The 22,344-nt window shown below is 39.9% G+C and overlaps 1 protein-coding gene across 1 annotated transcript in view; it reads left to right on the forward strand.

Annotated features, from left to right (window-relative positions):
- ChT (choline transporter) overlaps positions 1-22,344 on the forward strand; it is a 58,322-nt gene that overhangs the window by 28,061 nt on the left and 7,917 nt on the right. Inside the window, exons 5-8 of the mRNA XM_089242277.1 lie at positions 2,341-2,489; positions 5,881-6,030; positions 6,124-6,253; positions 13,702-13,919. Coding sequence (XP_089098403.1) covers positions 2,341-2,489; positions 5,881-6,030; positions 6,124-6,253; positions 13,702-13,919 — 647 coding nt within the window. The remainder of the gene's footprint in view (positions 1-2,340; positions 2,490-5,880; positions 6,031-6,123; positions 6,254-13,701; positions 13,920-22,344) is intronic.

A 22,344-nucleotide genomic window follows, 5' to 3' on the forward strand; every position in this document is an offset into this window, starting at 1 on the left:
ACCTTTCTATGTCAGTTGGTTGATTTTTTATTATAATCTGACATTTATATTCTTTGGAGATTCGGTCTTTGCGCTTCGTCATTCTGTAATCGATACGATTATGGAATTCAAAGAAATCCTCGAACAGAAGAAGTTTTTTTAAAAAAAAAACAGATTTCCGTAGTTTTCACGATTCGACATAGTTCCGTATTTTATGGCATAACTCCGTAGAAACTACGTCAATTCCATAGTAGTTGGCAAGTACGGTATTATACGAACATGCGATAACCAAAGAAATAAGTAATTGGTGGATTTGTAGAGCAAACAAATTCTAGAAAACCTCACACGTATGGAAGTGGTAACGGTCATATTACCAGAATAAACACGAGTGTGTTGTGTGTGTATAACACAAAAAGACGTAATGAAAACACTGATGCATCACCTCCCAAACTCAGCTCTACGATATTGTAGCTTGGGAAAAGCGAGAGAAAAGCAATGGCGTACGTAGAATTTCCTTCCCCGTATAAACACGATTACGGTATCGATCCAATCGCCGAGCGACAACGTGGCACGTTTCCTGGCGATTTTGATCGATGACCACAAGTTTTTTCTTTACCTTTTATGTTGTTGGTTTGCTTGGCATGAATAACACGTGGGAAAATCCCGATATGACGTATTTGAATTTTTTTTCAGAGAGACAGAGGTGTATTTATGTGGTTTTACCACCTGCGGCCACACGAGTTTTGCCCCGTCCTCCCATTCTAGTCTAGATTTCTTGACCATTTCTTCCTATTCACCACCCTGTGCTACGATCCGCTTGCCCACCTCCCTCACTCCTGCAAGCACATTGGTGTTTCTGCGTTATTTTTGGTCACTCTTATGCTCACGCACTCTTCAAGTCACTCTTTTAGGCATGCACATGATTACACATTGTTTTGGTCACTCACATGATTACACAATGTTTTGGTCACTCACATGATTGCACATTGTTTTGGTCACTCACATGATTGCACATTGTTTTGGTCACTCACATGATTGCACATTGTTTTGGTCACTCACATGATTGCACATTGTTTTGGTCACTCACATGATTGCGCTCGCTCTAGGTAATTTTTTGATTTCTCACTGACATAGTTTCTTGCTGTGTCACCCTTTTGATCATTTACATCTTTACACATGTTCTAGGTCATTCTTTTGGTCATTCACGTGGTTGGGCGAGCTGTAGATCACTAATTGACCTGGCCGTTCGTTCTGTAGGTCATTCCTTTTGGTCATTCACATGCTTGCGCGAACTGTAGGTCACTGGTTTGGCCACCCACAAGCTTGCACACACTATAGATCACTCTTTTGGTCATTGACATGCTTTCACACTCTCTAGGTTACTGTTTTGGTCATTCACATGTATTTACACATGCTCTTGGTCATTCTTTTGGCTCTTCACAAGCTTGCACGCGCTCTAGATCACTCTTTAGATCGTGGACATGCTTTCACATTCTCTATGTTATTCTTTTGGTCATTCACACGTTTGTACACACTCTAGGTCACTCTTTTGATCATTCAAAAGCTCTAGATCATTTATTTGGTCATTGACATGCTTTCACACGCTTAGAGCGTGTGAAAGCACAAAAGCACCAATAAAGCTAGGTCACTGTATTGGTCATTCACAAGCTTGCACACTCTCTAGGTCACTCACTGACCTGGTCCCTCGCTTTGTAAGACATTTCTTTTGGTCATTTACATGCTTGCTCACGCTCTAAGTCACTCTGTTGCTCACTCACGTGCTTTCCAACTGTCTAGACCACTTATTTTGTCACTCACTGACCTAGCCCCCCCCCCCCAGCTATCTGCGCGGAGGTGGATTTATTGGGAGTTATGCAAATTTTTCCTCCCTTCTCCCATTCTACTAATTTTCTTGGCCAATCATTCCTCTAATTCGCCGCCCCTTTGTACTTGCCACAATGCGCTATAGCCCCCTAACCTTCCCATGTAAATACGTCACTGTTTAGAGATATAACGTATCCCTGGAGGAATAGCCGACCATTGACATACACCCATTATAACGAACTCCAAGAGACCGAAGAAATCACTTTGTTCTAACGAAACTTCGTTATAAAGGAATCCCAGGTTTTTGCATTGTTCCTATCTAAACTTATCTGGGGGATTAGAAAAGTGTTCGTTAAAACGAGATTTTCGCTATAAAGGTATTTGTTAAAACAGTATTTAAAACAGTATCTTGGAAGAGAAAACTCAATAGAGAGTTTATTGTTGCTCATTTTACGCCCAGAGAGAAAGACTATAAACAATATTTCCATTAAAATTTTTGTACATCTGTATTTCAAGACTGAAATTTTCCATCCACAGGTGCCACAGTGAGTGTCATCATCGATTTAGACACCCACACATCGATCATAGTGTCTGCCTGTATCGCCATCTTCTACACTCTCTTCGGTGGTCTGTACAGCGTCGCCTATACAGATGTCATACAGCTTTTCTGTATCTTTTTGGGACTGGTACGTACTCGGAAAAATTGCTGAATTTTCTCTTCATTTTTCACCTCACAATAATTTTGGATTTGAATTTTCTTCATTCTTATCAGACGACATATACAGGGTCAAGGGCGTAGCGAGGGGGGAGCGGACTTGGGGGTCTGCTCCCCCCCCCCAACCCCGAAATGTGAGAAAATGACCGAAAAAAGAAGGCTAAATCTATTGTTCTATTAATTTAGTCCCTCCCCCGAAATGAAAGTGGTCCCTCCCCGAACGGAATTTATGGCTACGCCCCTGTACAGGGTGTCCTTTAAGCGCTAATGCGACCTTTATCTCATCAACCGTTTGTCGTAGAGGTACATGGTTTCAGTTGAAAAAAATGCTCAAAATGCGTTCTGTATTAGTTTTGAGAGTACAAATAAATCTAAAAAAGGGCGCGGTGATACTCGCCGGCGACAAGATACTCGCCTCGAAGTACAAAAAAACAAACTGTCACTTCGGCAAAAAAAACTCGAAAAATTTGAATTTTAATTTACACGATAACCATGAAAGCCTTCTTTGTTTAAACAATTTTCCAATTGGGAGTTATAAGACAAGGGGACCATGTAAAAATTTAGACTTTTTAATTTTGTCACATACTGTATTTTCACTCTCAAAACTGGTACAGGATAACTTTTGAACGCCTTTTGAGAAATTTTCAAATTGTAATCCATACCTCTACGGTGAACGTTTCACGAGACAAAGGTCGCATTAGCACTTACAGAACATCCTTTATAATGGACTCTTCGACAAAAACAAATTCGTTGTTGGTACATTCGTCATTTAAGCTATCATTCTTGGGTAATAGTATTGACATTTTGGGCAAAAATTTTCACTTATAGTCCATCCGATTCGTCTTTAAATGAAAAATTCAAAAGTTTATATCTCATTTTAAAGGGAGGAATTGATAATGCAAATTATTTAAAGTCATAGAGATGGTTTTGAATTGTACCTCACGCAGTTAAGATACTACCTTTTCTGTAAATGGTATCGAATGAACTTTAATAAGATTTTTCGCGATATAGAAAGTGTTTCCAAATGGTGAAAATATTATTAAATTTTTTGGACTACTTATGTCATTTTATGTTTTATCAAATTTCAAGCAAAAGTCATGTAATATTGGAAACACGATTTCAAAGCATTCTATGAATGAAATGTTTTGTTGTATTAGTACAATAGTTTCCCAAACTTTTGGTTTCATCGCCCCGTTCTTCAGAGATTTATTTCTCTCATCACCCCCCGCCCCTACTCAAGTGAACCCATAGGAGCCTAAGTTATACCCGTAGCTTTTTTCGCTCCCGTGGACCATTCAATCGCTCACCAAGGGGCAATATTGCCCACTCTGGGAAACACTATATTAGTACATCCAACTTGTGATGATGCAGGTGTGGTAAAAAAAACCTAAAGGGTAGCATGGTATGTATGCTCACAAGTTACACCAAAATCTATTGATACACGTGTAAATTTTTTTGAAATTTCATTTCAAAAGTGTATAAAACACTAATTAGACAAATGCGTGTGATTAAGTTTAGATTTTGGTTTTCCTAATCTTAACAATTTATGGCAAAATATATTAAAATTTGCAATAGATTTTTAGAAATTTGTTTCAAACTCAAGTAAAATTAAAAAAATATATATATATCATAAGTGGACGTAACGTCGGTTCTGAGCGTCGCATAAGCAAAACAAGGCCTGTTTCAGAATCACAAAAAGTAGGGCTTTCATAAAAAATTTAAAATTATATTTTCTTACAAAACATTTGCAACATAGTGGGATACCTTGAATCTCTTTATAAAAAATATTATGAATCACTTGTGGATAGTTCCTGGCTGAAATGCCCTGGTCCAATGAAATTTGAGTCTTTCGTCGTCAACATCTGCGGAGGACATCTTTGTTAATGGAGTCGATGTAATCTTGGTTTTCTAGAATCGACACGACACGACACGACTGAAATCAGTTTCGATCTCCCCGGCTGTCCAGCCACAGTAAGTCGTGATCCTTGCGGCTGTTTTTCTCATTTCTATCTGCCGATTGTCCAGTTCCATCATTTTTTTATTTCTCTTTTCTGCGGAGAGATCATCATCATCATCACACCCTTACATTTTAGAACCCCTCCAGCCATTTTCTCTTCTTTTTTAGTATGTGCAGACATTTCTTCCTCCACCCCCCCCCCCCCATGCATTTTTTCCCCTCCTAGTCGCTATACTTGGAACCTGTGTCTCTTCCCTCTACTATGATCGCAGCCTCAGGCTGTCTGGAGGATAGAAGACTGAGCGTCAGTCATAGTGTTATTGGTTTACAGAGACGGCACGGCTGAGGGGATGCGATTTCCTTTGCTGTCCAAAGGCGACAGGGAGTTAGGTAAGTGCAATAGTCACAAATAGTAATCTCTGAGGCTATCCGAAGATGACCGAGAGTCAGTTGTGATATCTTAACCTGCGCACACACTGGGGCGAAGAGAGGTACGAGAATTGCGGCAAAGGAGAAAAAATTACATAGATGTGGAGGAAGCGATATCCGCACATGGTCAGGAAGAGGATAGAGAAAATGACCGGAGGAGTTCTGAAGGGTAAGGGTATGATGATGATGATACCTTCGCAGACGCTCTTCTTTTTCTATTTTTTAAAGAAAGAGAGAGAGAGAGAGAGAGAGAAGGGAGAAAAAAAAGAAAAATCAGTAGATTGGAAGTTAAAGACAAAAACAAACTTTGTTTGTTCGAGTCGCGCACCTCGTGGAGAGTTGCCTCTTTCTCTTCTTTGTCTCACTTCTCGACTATGTGCGATATATAACAAAACAATACAACTGTTTTCGTCGATAATGTCTATTCTCCATCCTCATATCTCTAGGACGCTTCACTATGTGCGCGACTTTAGGCTGTTCAGGAATTATGTGACTGTGAGGTAACCGTCTGGCTATTCAGAAATTACGCCACTGTTGGTCAGTCGTGATCTCTGTGGAAGAGAAAAGAACGACCGAGAGTCAGTTGCGATCTTCTTAGTTTTCAGAAATAGCTCATGATAGCTGTTCGGAAATTATGTGACTGGAACTCTTGAACTCTTATGACTGAAAAAGACTGAGAATCAGTTGTGAGCTTTTAGGCTGTCCGGAAATGACTAGGAGTCATTCGTGATCTCTCGAATCTTTCCGGTGACAACGGAGGGTCAGTCCTCAACTAATATCGAGGTAATCAAAGTGATGCCGCCAACACCATAAAATGTCTCTGCAGATATGGACAAAACGCCCTGATGTTTACATTCCTTTGAATCATGGCTCCTGAGTCCCCGAACTATTTCGCGGTTGACATGTCATCACGAGAAGAAATTCCATTTCTCAATCGTATAATGACTGTTTTTAACAATTATTATTTTTATTTCAGTGGCTGTGCATTCCGTTCAGTATAACCAATCCCGTTGTCGGTAGCCTGTCGTTAGAAAACACTGATTGGATGGGAACGCTGACATTGAAAGAAGCCGGAATGTACATGGATTATGGACTTCTACTCATTCTCGGAGGAATACCGTGGCAGGTATGAAAGAAAAAACGTTCCCGAATAGCAGGAACCATAACATTTCTCTGTTGTTTTTCCCATTGCAATTAGAAACCCGTTTTCTCGTCGCAGGTTTACTTCCAAAGAGTCCTGTCCTGTAAAACAGCTCTGAAAGCACAAATTCTCTCATTTGTTGCAGCGGTTGGTTGTATTGTCATGGCTATACCACCCATGATCATCGGAGCCGTAGCAAAAGCAGCAGGTAATGTGATGCAATCTATTATCTCGATCATCTTCTTAATATATTGAGTATACCTATTTCATATACACCCAATATTCCCTAAACATCAAAAAACTATTAAGCATAACAAGTGTGGCCATGTTTAAAAAAGGATCAATCAGTCGTTTGAGGTTAGAGGCGGAAACAAACTTGTTTATTCGAGTCACGCATCTCGTAGAGAGTTGCCTCTTTCTCTTCTTTGTCGTCGTTTTCGTCGCTAATATCTATTCTCCATCCTCGTATCTCTTGGTCGCTTCACTATGTGCGCGGCTTGAGGCTGTTCACAAATTATGTGGCTGTGAAGCAAACCCGTAATTATGCCACTGGTGGTCAGTCGTGATCTCTCTGGCAGACAAAAGAACGACCAAGAGTCAGTTGTGATATATCTTCTTAGGCTTTTCAGTGATAGCAGAAAGACAGTCATGATCCCTTAGCTGTTCGGAAATTATGTGACTATATAACAATCGGGACGTTTGAAACCCGGGAATGAAAAACGGGACATTTTTCATTCATGCATAACAAGCATTTAAAAATAACGAATTCCCAATTTTAAAATTGAAAAACAAGTTTTTCCAGTAAACTTGACAAAATCAGTGTTCTCACTAATTTTCTTTTTTCTTTTGTCTGTTCTTTTTTTTCCTTCTTTTGTAAGCTTTTTCTTTTTAATGTATGTATTCTATGTACATGGGAAATAAAGTCCCCGACACCACCCAGCCCCTTAGCCGGGACAAGGGCTGAAATTGACGAATGTCGACAGAGCCTGGGTGTTGTACGGTTTAAAAGTTAAAAAAAAGTGTTCTCACTAGAAAGGTTAGATAGCTCAAAACTATGGAAAAAAATAATAATTCTGTCCCGTAAAGTACGGGTCATATAGTCACCCAAGTTATATGCTCTTTCAGTGCTAAATCGATTTTTTTTTTCTCCAATTTGTTTACGTCAGTGTTGAACTGGTGCTTTAATTCTATTATTCAAAATGCCAAAACAGCTCTTAAAAGACGACGAAGAAGAAATTGATACCTGTTCAATAAACTGGTTTGTTTACCATAAAATATGGAATAGAATGAACTATGAATGAATGAACTAGAATGAAATATGGAATAGAATAGTTGTGTGGGTTTTAAAATCCATTTTTGTTGAAAAATCACTGTCAAATACGGACAAAAGAGGCTTAACAAATATTCAGATAACTTCAGCGGGAATTAATGCTAAATTAATACTGGGGGGGGGGGGATTTTTGAAAATATTTTTAGCTCTTTTTAACTGAAATCCTATTGACTGAAAGCGAGGTTATATTTTTAGAACTTGCTTAGGGGGCAGTTCAAGCATTACGTCAGCAATTTTCCAGCTATTTTTTATCCGCCCCCCCCCCTTGTCCGCAAAAGTCAGCAAAACTCTGACCTTCCTTGTCCGCAAAATTTCGTCATCTCTGCCCCCCCTCCTACCTCCCATCACATATTGGTGGAATCAGAGACGGCACACGGGGAGGGGGGATATAAGAGGGCTCCTGCCCCCCCCCCCCGAACGACCAAAAAATCATTTTTTTAAATTCAAAAAATATATATATTTTAAAAAATCAAAATTTCGAAAGTAAATACCCCTTTATGTTATTTTAATCAATTTCTGTTAATTTCAGTGCTATTCGAAGGCTAAGAACCCAAAATTTCATTTCAAGAAATTCATTGTGACCCACCCTCTAAACCATATAATGATAAATCCTTGGCCCGTGGAGCAAATGTGGCCCGGGGATATCTGATGTGGCCTGCCCTCTCAAACCTAATTTTGTAAAAATGAACTAAGCGGCACATTTTTACAGATAGGGCTTAGGTGACCCATGGCACAATTCCAGAGTATTTAGGTGTGGCCCGTGACACATTTTCAGATCACACAAGTAGGCCTGTGTGGCACATTCACAGTTCACTTAAGTGACCCGCGACACAATTCCAGAACACTTAAGCGATCCGTGGCACATTTAGAAATCCCTTGAGTGACAGTTGGCACAGTTTTAGATGACTTAAGCGACCCCCAGTGCGGCTCTACATCACTTAAGTTACCCCCGGCACATTTCCAGATTACTTAAGTGATCCACGGCATAATTACGGATCACTTGAATGATGCGTGGCACAGTTCGAGAGTACCTAAGTGGCCCAAACACATTTCTAGATCACGTGAAGGATCCACGAAACATTTAGAGATTACTAAAGTGGCTCTCAAGTGGCTAGGAAACTTATCAATAGGAAGATTGTTAGTTCAGGTGCTCACAAACCAACCACGGTTCAGGATGCCATCAAGAATATTTCATATTTTTATAATGGGTGGTTGAGGACGTAAGCATCATCCAACCTACCTTCCCTTTGTCATCAAAAGTCAGCAAATTGGAAACCCCCCTCCCCACCCCCATCGATGCTGACGTAATATTTGAATGATCCCTTAACAAATTGTAATACTTTATTTAAACACGTATTTATAGTCCTTGAAATCATGTCTGCTTCTGTTTCTAATCGGAAGTGAATAAACAACCCTGATTAATTTTGTTAAATCTGCAGAAGTTTCACGATTCCCAATCAAAGGGCGAATCAGCGCACATTTGTAACCTATTTTTCGTATTTCAAAGTTCACAATTTGGTAATCAGGATAAGTCATGCCCTCCCCCCCATAAGGTTTTCAAGTAGTCTGCGGATAACTTACACAGATGTGAACAAAGAGTACACGTGACCAGATGCCATTTGGTAACCTATGATTTGTCACGAACCAACAGACCACGAAAGAAACTGTCATTTTCTTATTCTGAAAACATCAAGACATAACAAGGAAAACAAATGTAACAAAAGCATCTGAGTCTATTGTCAGCTAATGGCCTCCACAATCTGCCCTCAAACCCGGTGATCCAAACATTTTTACGAGTCATTTGTTTGTAGAAAGCTCAGCACACGAAACTCCCGAAACAGCTTTTTAAAGCTACGTCGAATGAAAAGGAAACTGTTTCAAGTACCTCCTTACCGAATTTTCTAGTCTGTCTTCTGTAAAAATAAAGAACGGTGTGTTTGATAGTCCACACATAAAGCAATTCGTCGAAGATCTACATTTTATCGGGACAGCGACAGAACTGGGAAAGGATGCTTGGTTATCACTCAAGTCCCCTGTCAATGACATTCTTGAAAATACACCGAAATTGTCCAGAAACTTTTAGACTCCTACAAAATGCTTGGTTTATTTGACTATGTAGAAAACGCACCTCGTGGTTTTCTACATAGGAGGAGGTAGACATAGTTATGGAGGTGACTATGCAGAAAACCACGAGGTGCAGAAAACGCACCTCGTGGTTTTCTGCATAGTCACCTCCATAACTTCTAGGAAAATCTTAGTGCGATCAGTGATATACAAGGTGATCGATTCCACTAAGATTTGTAGGTCGTAGGAGGACGATTTCAGGGTAGATGGAATCATTACATGCTGGCTGGTCACTGCTGGAGCATTCGGCGAGATTGTCTGCAGATTGAAAAATCTCCAGGAAAAGTTATAAGCTCAAATTTTTACCTTAACTGCTACGACCTGCGCACAATTTGCCAGTATAAAATACCATGTCTTGACTGACTGATATTCATCATCGCCGAAAAAAAACCGCCGAAGCTATAAATATAAAATTTTGTCAGTAGTTTCATTTTATCATGTAAAGACCCACACTAAGAAGAATATGTATTTTTTAAAATTTCTATTCTATGCATAAAATCTATGTTTTTTTTCGAGAAGTGCGGAGAATTGTATCGTAAAAGTTTGATTTGACAGAAAAAATAATGAGGGTATACATTTTCTAATTCACATCTTAAAAGGTAATTAAAAATAAGTATGAGATTTAACTCGACAAAAAAAAAGTTCCACAGTGTAATTTACGAATTTGTAGAACAGTCTGCCGAACTTCCCTGCATTATCATGCAGAACTAGTTACCCAAACATCCAAGTAATAAGCACAGCTATTCTTGCTCCCTTCAGGCTAATTTTCAGCTCTGAAATAACATTATTCTTTACATTTACGGATGTATTGCGAAAATCTCACTGAACTGCCAAACTAACTAACTAAACAGTTTTATACAGGAAAGACTTGCTCAATCTACCATCTTCGAAATTTCAAGAGAATGTGTTTACTTTACTCAGTTAGGATTTTGCGGGGGAAGAAACTGCAATTTTTCGAGAGAGATGGGGAACATTACTTCGAAGGAGTAATGAGTAAGAAAAACTAAAAATCAATGAGAAAGAACGGTTTTGGCGTTAAAAATTAATTTCGTGAAACGTTAGCGTGTTTTGCGTGGCGCTATTTCTGTCCTTCGCGAACCGTGAGCTTTTTAAAAGCTCTCTTAACTCCAAAAAAACAAAAAAAACAAGAAAAAAAACAATTCAAATCGGTAAATTTCGTGATTCTTACGAGAAAAATCTTTCTCGAAAGAATCTTCTCAAACAGCTAAAGAAAAAGATTCTTAAGCAGGAAATGGTCATGAAACTTAGCCATGAATCTGCAGAGCAGCGATTTTCGACCTGCGCGCAGCATAAAAATGGAAATAATCACAACATCTGATGTTATTCATACTCATTGGTGATATTTTTTTTTGTTATGAATATTTGGCGGAATAATATTATTTATATCATTCATTTTTGTCACAATAACGTGTCAAAAAGCATCTTATACGTGTACTCGCATCTCATATTCGTATATTCGACACATCACATAAATCTACGCGTCTGCAATATTCAGTATGTGTAACTGCGCACCGCAAACTTTCGACGTGAACATGTCTTTTAAATCTAACTATACTGGGTGCATTAACTATACTGGGTGCACTATACTGGGTGCATTTGCAAAAAGTTTCGTAACGAAATAATTTGAACGCTCGTATCTCAAGAAGTGGCCAGTCCAAGTCAGAAGATATCATTGGTTTTTGATGTCTGCTGGAAGATCTCGTTAAGACAAATCTAATGTAATACCACGTTAATACCTCTTGGGCCTGGCCACCACGCTTGTGGCCCATCTTCCGCAACGAAATCGTTTCACGCTCTATCTCGAGAGGTTGCACCGGCAATAGACGCCAATAGTGTCACATGATATGCATTGTAAAGACAAATCTAATGATACATCAGATCCGGAAAACTGGCTGAATGAAGAGATATCGGTGTTTCAGGGAGGGAAAACTCATGCCTGCCCTCACGGGGCTCGAGCCCCTGTCTCTCGTCTCAAAAGAGATGAAATTTTCCTTCCCTGAAACAAACGATATCGCTTCATTCAGCCAGTTTTCCGAATCTGTTGTACTTATTAAGAAGGTAGAGCGACGTCTTTGTACTTAAAATCTAATGAAGCTACTATATCATTAAATATGAATTTTCATCTGTTCTGAAATAATTTTTTCATTAAATATCGTCATCAATTCTGAAATTTCTTTCACACTGAATATGGATTCTCATTTATTTTGAAATATTTCTTTCATTAATTCTTCCAATATTTTTCATTAATTATGGCAAAATTATTCATTAATTATGGCAATATTTTTCAATAATACTTCCAATATTTTTCATTAATTATGGCAATATTTTTCATTTATTCTTCCAAAATATTTTCATTAATTCTTCCAAAATATTTTCATTAATTCTTCCAAAATATTTTCATTAATTATGGCAATATTTTTCATTAATTCTTCCAAAATATTTTCATTAATTCTTCCAAAATATTTTCATTAATTCTTCCAAAATATTTTCATTAATTCTTCCAATATTTTTCATTAATTCTTCCAATATTTTTCATTAATTCTTCCAATATTTTTCATTAATTCTCAAGAATTTTTCATTAATTCTCAGGAATTTTTCATTAATTCTCAGGATATTTTTCATTAATTCTCAGAATATTTTTCATTAGTTCTCAGAATATTTTTTATTAATCCTAAATTAGTTTTGGTTAATTCTTATAGTATTTTCCATTATATAATTCTGAAAATATTTTTTTCATTAGTTTTAAACTGAAAATATTTTTGTCAATAATTCTGGAAATATTTTTCATAGATGATGATTTTTCACGAATTGCGGAATAACTCTTTTCCCACTGATTTTGAAATTATTAATTTCAATAATTATGAAACGATCTCTCATTAATTCTGAAGTTGTTTCCCTTATTATTTCCGAAACTCTTTCCAAAAGTAATTTTGAAATTACTTCTTTCACGAAATTGTCAAATGCATTTTTTCACTAAAGTGTTTTCCAGCGCACATTTCTCTCTCTCTCTGTATAAATTCTGTAGCTATGCAAGCCTTTTCGTCGGCGGGTCCCTGCAAAAAGCTTTGAGGACCACCCGTGGCCCGCAAGTCATATCGTGATGTCTTCTACTTTATGGTTCAGTAGGCTATACATCGCATATGCTTAACCGATGGCTCGCGGGCCAAATGTGCCCCTCGGTGTCATCTGATTTGGTCGGCGACCTTAAACCTAAATTTTCAAAAATGAATCAAGTGGCACATTTACACATCACTTGAGTGACCCGCAGCACGTTTCCAGAGCACTTCAGCAACCCGTGGTGCAGTTCCATATCACTCAAGTGGCCCGCGGTCTATTTCCGGATTACTTAAGGGATCCGCGGCATATTTACAAATCACTCAAGTGACGCGTGGCACAGTTCTAGAGAGGGAGACGTAGCATAAATACGAAGATCACTTCGGTGGCCGGCGTGTTGCATTTACGGATGACTTCAGTGACCCGCGGCGTATTTACAGATCATTGAGTGACCCCGCTACAAAGTTGCAGAGAACTTCGGCGACCCCTGCTGCAGTTTCACATCGTTCAAGTGACCAGCGGTACATTTATAGATCACTCAAGTGACATGTTGCACAGTACCAGAGCAGTTTAGTCGCCTGCGGTGCAGTTCCACACTACTGAAGCGGCCGCAGCACAATTTTTAGATAGCTGAAGTGGCCAGCGTCGCAATTTCCAGATTGCTCAAGCGTCCCGCGCCTCAGTTCCAGATCACTCAAGCGGTCCACATTTTCACATGCCTTTAGTGACCCGCGGCACATTTTCAGATAACTTAAGTGACGTGTTGCAGAGTTCCAGATCTCTCTCTCTCTCTCTCTCACTTAAGCGACGTGTTGTTCCGCGTGTTGACGTCACAGTTCCAGAGCACTTTGGCGCCATGCGGTGCTGTTTCACATCACTCAAGTTCCCCACGCCACGGTTCCAGATCACTCAAGTGGCTCGCGTTACAGACTCAGATACCTCAAGTGGTCCACGGCACATTTCCACATGGCTTAAGTGTCCCGCGGCACTTTCACAGAATACTTAATTGGCCCGCGACACGTTTTCAAACCAATGGAGTGGCCCCCACATTCTCGTAATGGTTGAGCACCCCGTTGATAGCATAGAATGTAATATTCTTTGTTTGTTTTTTGTTATTATCCCGACAGCTTGGAACGAGACTGATTTCAAGGGGCCTTACCCACTAGATGAAGACCACACATCCTTAGTCCTACCACTCGTCTTGCAATACCTAACTCCAAGCCTGATCTCCTTCGTCGGTCTGGGAGCAGTTTCGGCCGCGGTCATGTCTTCTTCGGATTCGTCCATCTTAGGTGCCAGTTCAATGTTTGCCAGGAATATTTACAAGCTGATCTTCAGACAGAATGTGAGTCAGTGTTCGCCTCACTTTCTTTTAAAATTACACATACAGGGTGATTATAATTAAAGTTCCCGTAGCTCTGATCGGGATCTTGATGATATCCTAATGACGGTGAGAGATTTATAAAATAAAAAAATGGTTCAATTTTTGACCACCAGGTGAATAAGTGACGCTTTTTAAATTGAATTTTCCCTTTTTTTTTTCCATGGCCCAATATACCAAGTTTCAATGGAATACGTCCTCCAGAACGGGCGTTTCATAGGTCTGACTAGCGTCAGTGTACTCCACACAACTACCCAGACCTATGTAGTGTGGGTTCTGGCGTATTCATTGAAACTTGGTATATGTATATATATATGTATGGGTGCGGGCCAATAAATACTTGCCTCAAGTACCAAAGAATGTTTAGAGGTTTTACTAGTTCAATACCCGGTTCATCCTTGTCTTACCCTGACGGTGACATCACCACGGGGAAAAGATTGCTACCGCATGACGTCCCACACCGAGGGGTTAGCGCACCAACCTTTCAGTGAGTATAAAAAACGGCTGCCGTTCGGAATTGCCAATAAATTGTAGGTCCAATTAGCCCTTGTGTGCAGAAAATGACCGTGGTGTGAAAAAAATGGTAAAATGATAATTATATGCTACATGGACAAAACAAATATAAAAAAGGTCACTTAGTCATCTGGTGTTTAAAAATTGAACTATTTTTTTATTCGTAAATCTCTCTCCCATGGTCTCATTAAGATATCCTGCAAATATGGGTGCATTCAGATACTCAGACTACACTGGAAATTTAATTATAATCACCTATAATATGGTATATATGATATTTTATTCCAGTTCTCAAAATAAGCAATATACGTACAGGGTGTCCGGGATAAAAGGTGTCCAAAAGTGATCAATGGCTTATGTAGAAAACTACACATGCTTAGCTGATAAATTGCTGTGACGTCAAGAGTGAATCTTCAAGTTTTTTATCCGTTTCCTTCCAAGATCGCGCATGTGCACTGTCGGCAGTTGCTTTCTTGAGACGCTTTTGACCACCATCTCGCTCTCACTGCTAGTGAGCATGTGGACGCCGCATCTTAGGTTCATCGCTAGCTGAATTTATGTCAGTGACAAACTGCGGAGCCTCCCACTTGATTTGAAACAGCGTATCTGTGCAGCAGTTGGTTTAATAACACCTTAAATTCTACTAAACGCTTGGCAAGAGATCGATCACCGTTTGGACCTTCTGCAGTACTACTACTATTACTACTTTACCGTACATGAGCCTCATACACATTTCTCTGCGGAACTTCTAACGAATCGGCACATGCCGTAACGTGTCGCATATATGCATGTGCGTGGCACCCTAAAGAAGAAGTGCGCTGCTCGAAAGGTAAAAGTCACATGGGGGATATTCTGGTTGTAGAAATATCGGAATGTGATGTTTTGACTGGTGATCTGACATCAGGAGGGACCTGTGAGCCAGCGCATTATCGTGATGAACAGGGCTTTCCAAAGATCTGGGGTCGCTTGCGTCTCACCGAATCATGCAGCCGTTTAAGGACTCGGAGGTCCCTCCTCGTGTCAGATTACCTGTGAAGACATCACATTCCGATACTTTGACAACCAGCTTATTGTCCCTGATCTTGCCCAGTGTGACTTTTTATTTTTTCCTCGGCGAAAGAATTTTTCTTAATGGGCAACGATTCTCGGGTTCCAAAAAAGCGCATCCAGCAGCGACGAAAGCACTGGAGGATGTGACTAAGGCTTGTAATACGCATTTGCGTCCTTGTATGAACAATGACAAAAATGCATAATTGCACACGGTAGTTATTTCGAAAGAAACACCAAATAAACAAGTTTTATCCGTATTCATTCTTGCGCACTAAAATGCGTCTCGGAACTTTTTGAACGTACAAATGTTGTCACAGTTGTACTTGTTTCGTGTTATCGCTGGTGCAGCCATCTGCCTTCCATGTTTTGAAACAAAGGTTATGAATGCTTGAATTTTCATGTAATGTGAGCATCATTTGAGGGTCTGTCCGCTTTCTGTGGAGAAACTTTTATAAAACGGAAGACTGGCTCGCACATTATCGCCTCGAAGTTGGAAACAACTGCAGTACCACTAAGGGTGTGCGAAGCAATCTCTCATTTGGAAAAAGCATTTCCGCAGAGACCGGCAGACCTACAACACGATACTTGAATAACATGAAAATTCAAGCATTTACCATATTCACTTCAAAATATAAACGTCAGACGGCAGCACCAGCAAGAACACGAAACAAGCACGCCTCTGACAATATAAATACTTTCCAGCATGTACCGATTCGTTGGAAATTCCATAGAGGAATATGTACGAGTCGCATATATGGTTAGGCAGTAGTAGTACCACCAAAAAGGTGCTCACACTTTGAATTTTATTAACCCATAAATAAACCCAAGGTAGTACGCTTTTTAACGCAATTGAAATTTACAACGAATCATGTTTGGTTCCCTTACTATATAAGCCAATACTTTTGGATACTTTTAGGAGGGACATCCTGTATATAATGCAATAAAGTTTGATAACGCAGACATATATCGCATTTTGAATATTGGTTTTCACACATCTTTGACGTCATCACCGTCGGAGAAATGCTGAGATATTCGATTAGATGATGTCGAAATTAGAAGATCCCTCGATGTTTCTAGAAGGTTGCGAAAACCAGAAGTCTAGACACATCGATGAAACACCTCGAACTATTTCGCATTAGTTCTCATGAGCAGAGTCTCGAAAATTATTATTGACAGTGACTATAGTCTATACCAGTGTTTGTGGTCCGCAGACAAACTTGGTAATTAAATTATAATTCACCGAAAAATTGTAGAATCCTCGTAATGGATATAAGTACAGTAATATGGTACAGTAATGGTTTAAAATGGAAAGTTGGACCTTCGTTCTTAGGGTATATATACAGGGTGATTATAAAAAAACTATCCCGACATATGGGCCCCTAACTATCATGGTTTACGGAAAATTCACCGACAACAATTCACCGCCGGAAAATTCACCGACAACAATTCACCGCCATGCAATTCACCGCTAGGAAAATTCACCGACCAACAATTCACCGCCATGCAATTCACCGCGAGGAAAATTTACCGACCAACAATTCACCGCCATGCAATTCACCGCTAGGAAAATTCACCGACCAACAATTCACCGCCATGCAATTCACCACTAGGAAAATTCACCGACCAACAATTCACCGCCATGCAGTTCACCGCTAGGAAAATTCACCGACCAACAATTCACCGCCATGCAATTCACCGACGACAGTTCGATGCGAGTCAGTTAGCGAGGGAATGAGCGATTGGGTTACTGAGTGAGTGAGTGACCCAGTGAGGGACTGATTGACCGAGTGAGTAAGTGATTCAGTGAGCGAGTGGGTTACTGATTCAATGAGCGAGTAAGTCAGTCCGTGAGTGAGTGAGCGAGCTGCTAAGTGAGTGAGCGATCTAGTGAGTGAGTGATCTATTGAGTGAGTAAGTGCCATGTCCTAAAGATATGGTGGAAAGTTTAAATAATGACTTTATGAGAAGAAATTCAGATGATACGGATTCGGGTTGCTGTATTTTTGAAATATATGACATCCATATTTATTGTGGGCATCTTTTTCTCAGCCACCTCGCTGGGCGTTTTGCCTGTTGTGGCCTTGTATTTGTATAAATTACAATTTGCTGTTGCCCAATACAAGATAGTATATTCAACAAAATTCCATTAACTCGGTTTTACTCAGAAACTTCTAATGGAATGTTAAAAGGGATAATAACAGAATTAAAAGATAATAAAGTAAGTGGATACGCGATAAATCAACCCCCTAAAAATGTTTAAAATCATCTCCTGTTATCACTTTGATGTTATAAAAAACATCGCTGATCATCAGTAACCAATGGATTTTTTTTATGCTGAACTAGCTGTTACCCGCGATTTCACGTGATGAACTTTCAGGAACCCGCCTTAGTGCGTATCTAGTATATGTACTCTATATTTACTATATGCGTATATATATACTTCCTATGCAACGGAAATTAGTGACGATTTTTTTATTACGGGAGTCGGTGACGTTTTTTGAGTGATGGAAATCTGTTACGTTTTTGTGTTACGGAAGTCGGTTACGATTTTGGGGTCAAGTTTTCATTTAACTCTTGCATATATCGGGACCCATTTGACACATCGGGACCAAGTAATGTGCATATACCCCGAGTTTCCCACATCCTACAGCAGGTCCCCTAAGCTGAAATGGATGGCGGCCCCCAAACCAGCTTTTTCACGGGCCCCTCTGTACTTAATTTATAGTGTGAAAATATCAAAAAGCGATAAGAAACGTTCCGACCCCTGTCAGCCCTGCCCTCGTGGGGGTCATGCCGAGAGGTATGTATACGTAAAATATACATATATCACCAGTGCTCCCAACATACAGGGTCGGGGTACCCGGGTTATTGCACATATACCTTCATGGGGAAATTAAAAGGTTTCATTTCCAGGGGTCCTAGCGATAGTGGAAGCCCAAGGTATATCCAGTCTGGGACCCCATAAAATTTCGGAATTCGGTCAAGGGTAAATTCTTTAATCTCTGCGCAGAGTCCCGGTATTTCTTTCTCCTAATCAATGTGATGGTTTTGTCCACTTACAATTTGCACCATCCGAACTTCATTCAAACTCTGTTCTCTTTTTATGGCACCGATGAACTTCCATATATCTGGGTGGTGAGCAGATAATTGCTGTTGGAACGCTCGATGCCATCCTTCTATAGAATTGTTGGTAAATCGTTACGCGTTCCTTGAAAGCAGTTCCAAATGTCGATGCCAAAGCGCGGCTGACGACGACCACCACGACGAAGAGGACGCCCGATCCAAGTGTCTTCAAATCAACACTTCATCATAAATACGTTTTCGGAACAATCGGATTTTTTAATCATTTGTGACACTACTGGGTTAAAAACTAACTAACTAACCAATTCACTCACTCCCTCTCTCACTAACCAATTTACTCGCTCGCTCAATCACTGACTCGATCAATCACTTACTCACTCAATCACTGACTGGATCAATCACTTACTCACTCGGTCACTCAATCACTTACTTACTCGGTCACTCAGTCACTCACTGGGTCACTCAATCACTTACTTACTCGGTCACTCAGTCACTCACTGGGTCACTCAATCACTTACATACTCGGTCACTCAGTCACTCATTGGGTCACTCAGTCACTCATTGGGTCACTCACTCACTCACTCGGTCACTCAGTCACTACTGGGTCACTCACTCACCCGCTCAATCACTTACTCAATCGGTCACTCAATCACTTACTCGGTCACTCAGTCACTCACTGGGTCACTCAGTCACTCACTCGGTCACTCGGTCACTCACTGGGTCACTCACTCACTCAGTAACTGAATCACTTACTTACTCGGTCACTCAGTCACTCACTCACTCACTCGGTCACTCAATCACTTACTTACTCGGTCATTCACTGGGTCACTCACTCACTCGGTCACTCAATCACTGACTCACTCGGTCACTCAATCACTGACTCACTCGGTCACTCAGTCACTCACTGGGTCACTCACTCACTCGGTCACTCAGTCACTCACTCGGTCCCTCACTCACTCGGTCACTCAATCACTGACTCGGTCATTCAATCACTGACTCACTCGGTCACTCAATCGCTCACTCCCTCGCATTGAACTGTTGTCGGTGAATTGCTAGTCGGTGAATTTTCCTAGCGGTGAATTTTCCTAGTGGTGAATTGCATGGCGGTGAATTGTCGGTCGGTGAATTTTCCTAGCGGTGAATTTACCTAGCGGTGAATTGCATGGCGGCGAATTGTTGGTCGGTGAATTTTCCTAGCGGTGAATTGCATGGCGGTGAATTGTTGTCGGTGAATTGCTGGCGGTGAATTTTCCGGACACGAACTATCATACCATTCACAGAAACTGAATGAAATTTTGGCATAAGGTATTTTGAGGTATGCGCTCAAGAATGATATGGAAAACAACAGTGTCACTCTAACAGTTACGGTTACAGTGAGAAAATTTCGAAAATATCAAATGGCAACACCAAGTTTTTTGTATTGGAATGTGATCTCCATTGTGAAAAACCCTAAATAGCGTTCGAACGGCAACTGTAGCATGAAAATCACCGGCGGTAGATAGGCTAAAAGTGAGGACAACCAATAAGGACAGAGAAGCAGCATAAAATAAAGCATTTTATTGTGTTTTCCACATGACATTGTGGAGGACTAATCAGGCTGGGATCTCAGCCGAAGAAACGAACATTAATGCTCTAGTGCACGGCAAAGTCCTTTTTACTTTTTTCTTGCCCTAGCTCCGGGGGATTTTCATGCTACAGGTGCCATTCCAACGCTATTTAGTGTTTTTCAGTATGGAGATCGCATTCCAATACAAAAAACTTGGTGTTGCCATTTGATATTTTCGAAATTTTCTCACTGTAACCGTAACTGTTAGAGTGACACTGTTGTTTTCCACATCATTCTTGAGCGCATACCTCAAAATACCTTATGCCAAAATTTCATTCAGTTTCTGTGAATGGTATGATAGTTAGGGGCCCATATGTCGGGATAGTTTTTTTTATAATCACTCCGTATATATATACCTCATATCTGAAATAGAAAAATACGGGGAATTGTGATAATAAATACGGGATATAATTGTAGGCAAAAAAAGATGCCACTTATAGGACGAATTTGCTAATTATTACCAAAATTGCTGAAGGCGGGAGGAGAGCTGTTGCAAAATTTCAGTAAAAAAGAATTAATTTCTCAACGGTGGAATAATGGCAATTTAATAAGATGTGTAATATTAGCAATTTTCACCAATAAGGTTGCCATAAGTGGATGAAAAAAAATTCTCAATTACTGTGTAATGAAGAATTACTGGAAATCGCAATGAATCGGAAAAAAATGTGATGAAAGATGGATATTCATAGCATAATTATCATGATATAATTATTTATAGTGATGAAATTATTTTCATTCGTAGAGATTTCATGCAAATCCAAGTATGCTCCGTTGTAAAAAACGGGACAAATCTATGAAAGGATGAGGGTGACCAAAAATACAAATATCACTGAAAATACAGCGCATTCCAGCACGATATGCACTTTATTCCTGAATTTTATTGTCCCGTATCACGGGAGAAATGGTCTCTCCTCTCATACTGTAAGTGAGTGGTCCGCCGAAATGTTTCAGGCATTTGTTTCATTTTCAGACATTTTACTGGTCCTTGGGTTCAGAAACGCTGGTCTATACTACAGGCGAATCCCGTTTTAACGAATACCGTTATAGCGAAAATCTCGTTTTAACGAACACTTTTCTAATCCCCCAAATAAGTTTGCATAAGGAACAATGCTAGGCAACCTTTAATTCATTTATAACGAAATTTCGTTATAACGAAGTGATTCTTCCAGTCTCTTGGCGTTCGTTATAACGGGATTCGACTGTATATGTTTAAATTCGACGATGATTATACTGTGATATGTAATTGCCTTAGGCGTTCAATGAATGCCGGTTGCATAAAAATTCCGTTAAAACTTAAAACTTTTTAATGACTAAAGAACGTACCATTAATAAAAAAATTAGTTTCAAAAGTTATCGATAGATGATGCTGAGATACGGAATTCCAACAGATTCATGCAAATTAGGCTACCAATAAACTGAATGAATGCATGCCCATTCTTCATTCCAAGCCAAATTAGCGTCATCTATCGATGGCCTTTGAAACATTCTTTTATTACTTTCTAAAAGAAAATCTTATACAGTCGAATCCCGTTTTAACGAATACCGTTGTAGCGAAAATCTCGTTTAAACGAACATTTTTCTAATCTCCCGGATAAGTTTACACAGGAACAATGCAATAAACTGGAATTGCTTTATAACGAAATTTCGTTATAACGAAGTTTCACCGGTCTCTTGGAGTTCGTTATAAGGGAATTCGATTGTATCTACTATGATCCCATTCATGCAAATCACAATATTTTTTACAATCATTTGTTCGTTTTTCATTTAATTTTTGAAGTTTTAACTAGCTTTTGATACACCCGGTGAATATAAGTCCCACGCTGCTTAGGCCGTGGCGCGAAGTATCGACGTCCAGAAGTTTCGCCAACATCTGTGACAGACATCTACATCAGACATGGAGGTCAATAACTCGAGCCCTTCGTATTTAGCCAAACCAGCCAGGGGCGTAGCCAGAAATTTCGTTCGGGGGGGGGGGACTACTTTCATTTTGGGGGGGGGGACCAAAGTGACAGAACAATGGATTTGGCCATCTTTTTCCCTTTTTTTGGTCATTTTCTCACATTTCGGGGGGGGGGACCAGACCCCCCAAGCCCCCCCCCCCCCTCGCTACGCCCTTGAAATGATCGTCATATCGGAAAA

Source organism: Pholcus phalangioides, unplaced genomic scaffold (assembly GCF_987345545.1).
Source record: "Pholcus phalangioides strain wild (caught in Gottingen) unplaced genomic scaffold, Ppha-v1.0 ptg000003l_1, whole genome shotgun sequence".
Lineage (NCBI taxonomy): Eukaryota > Metazoa > Arthropoda > Arachnida > Araneae > Pholcidae > Pholcus > Pholcus phalangioides.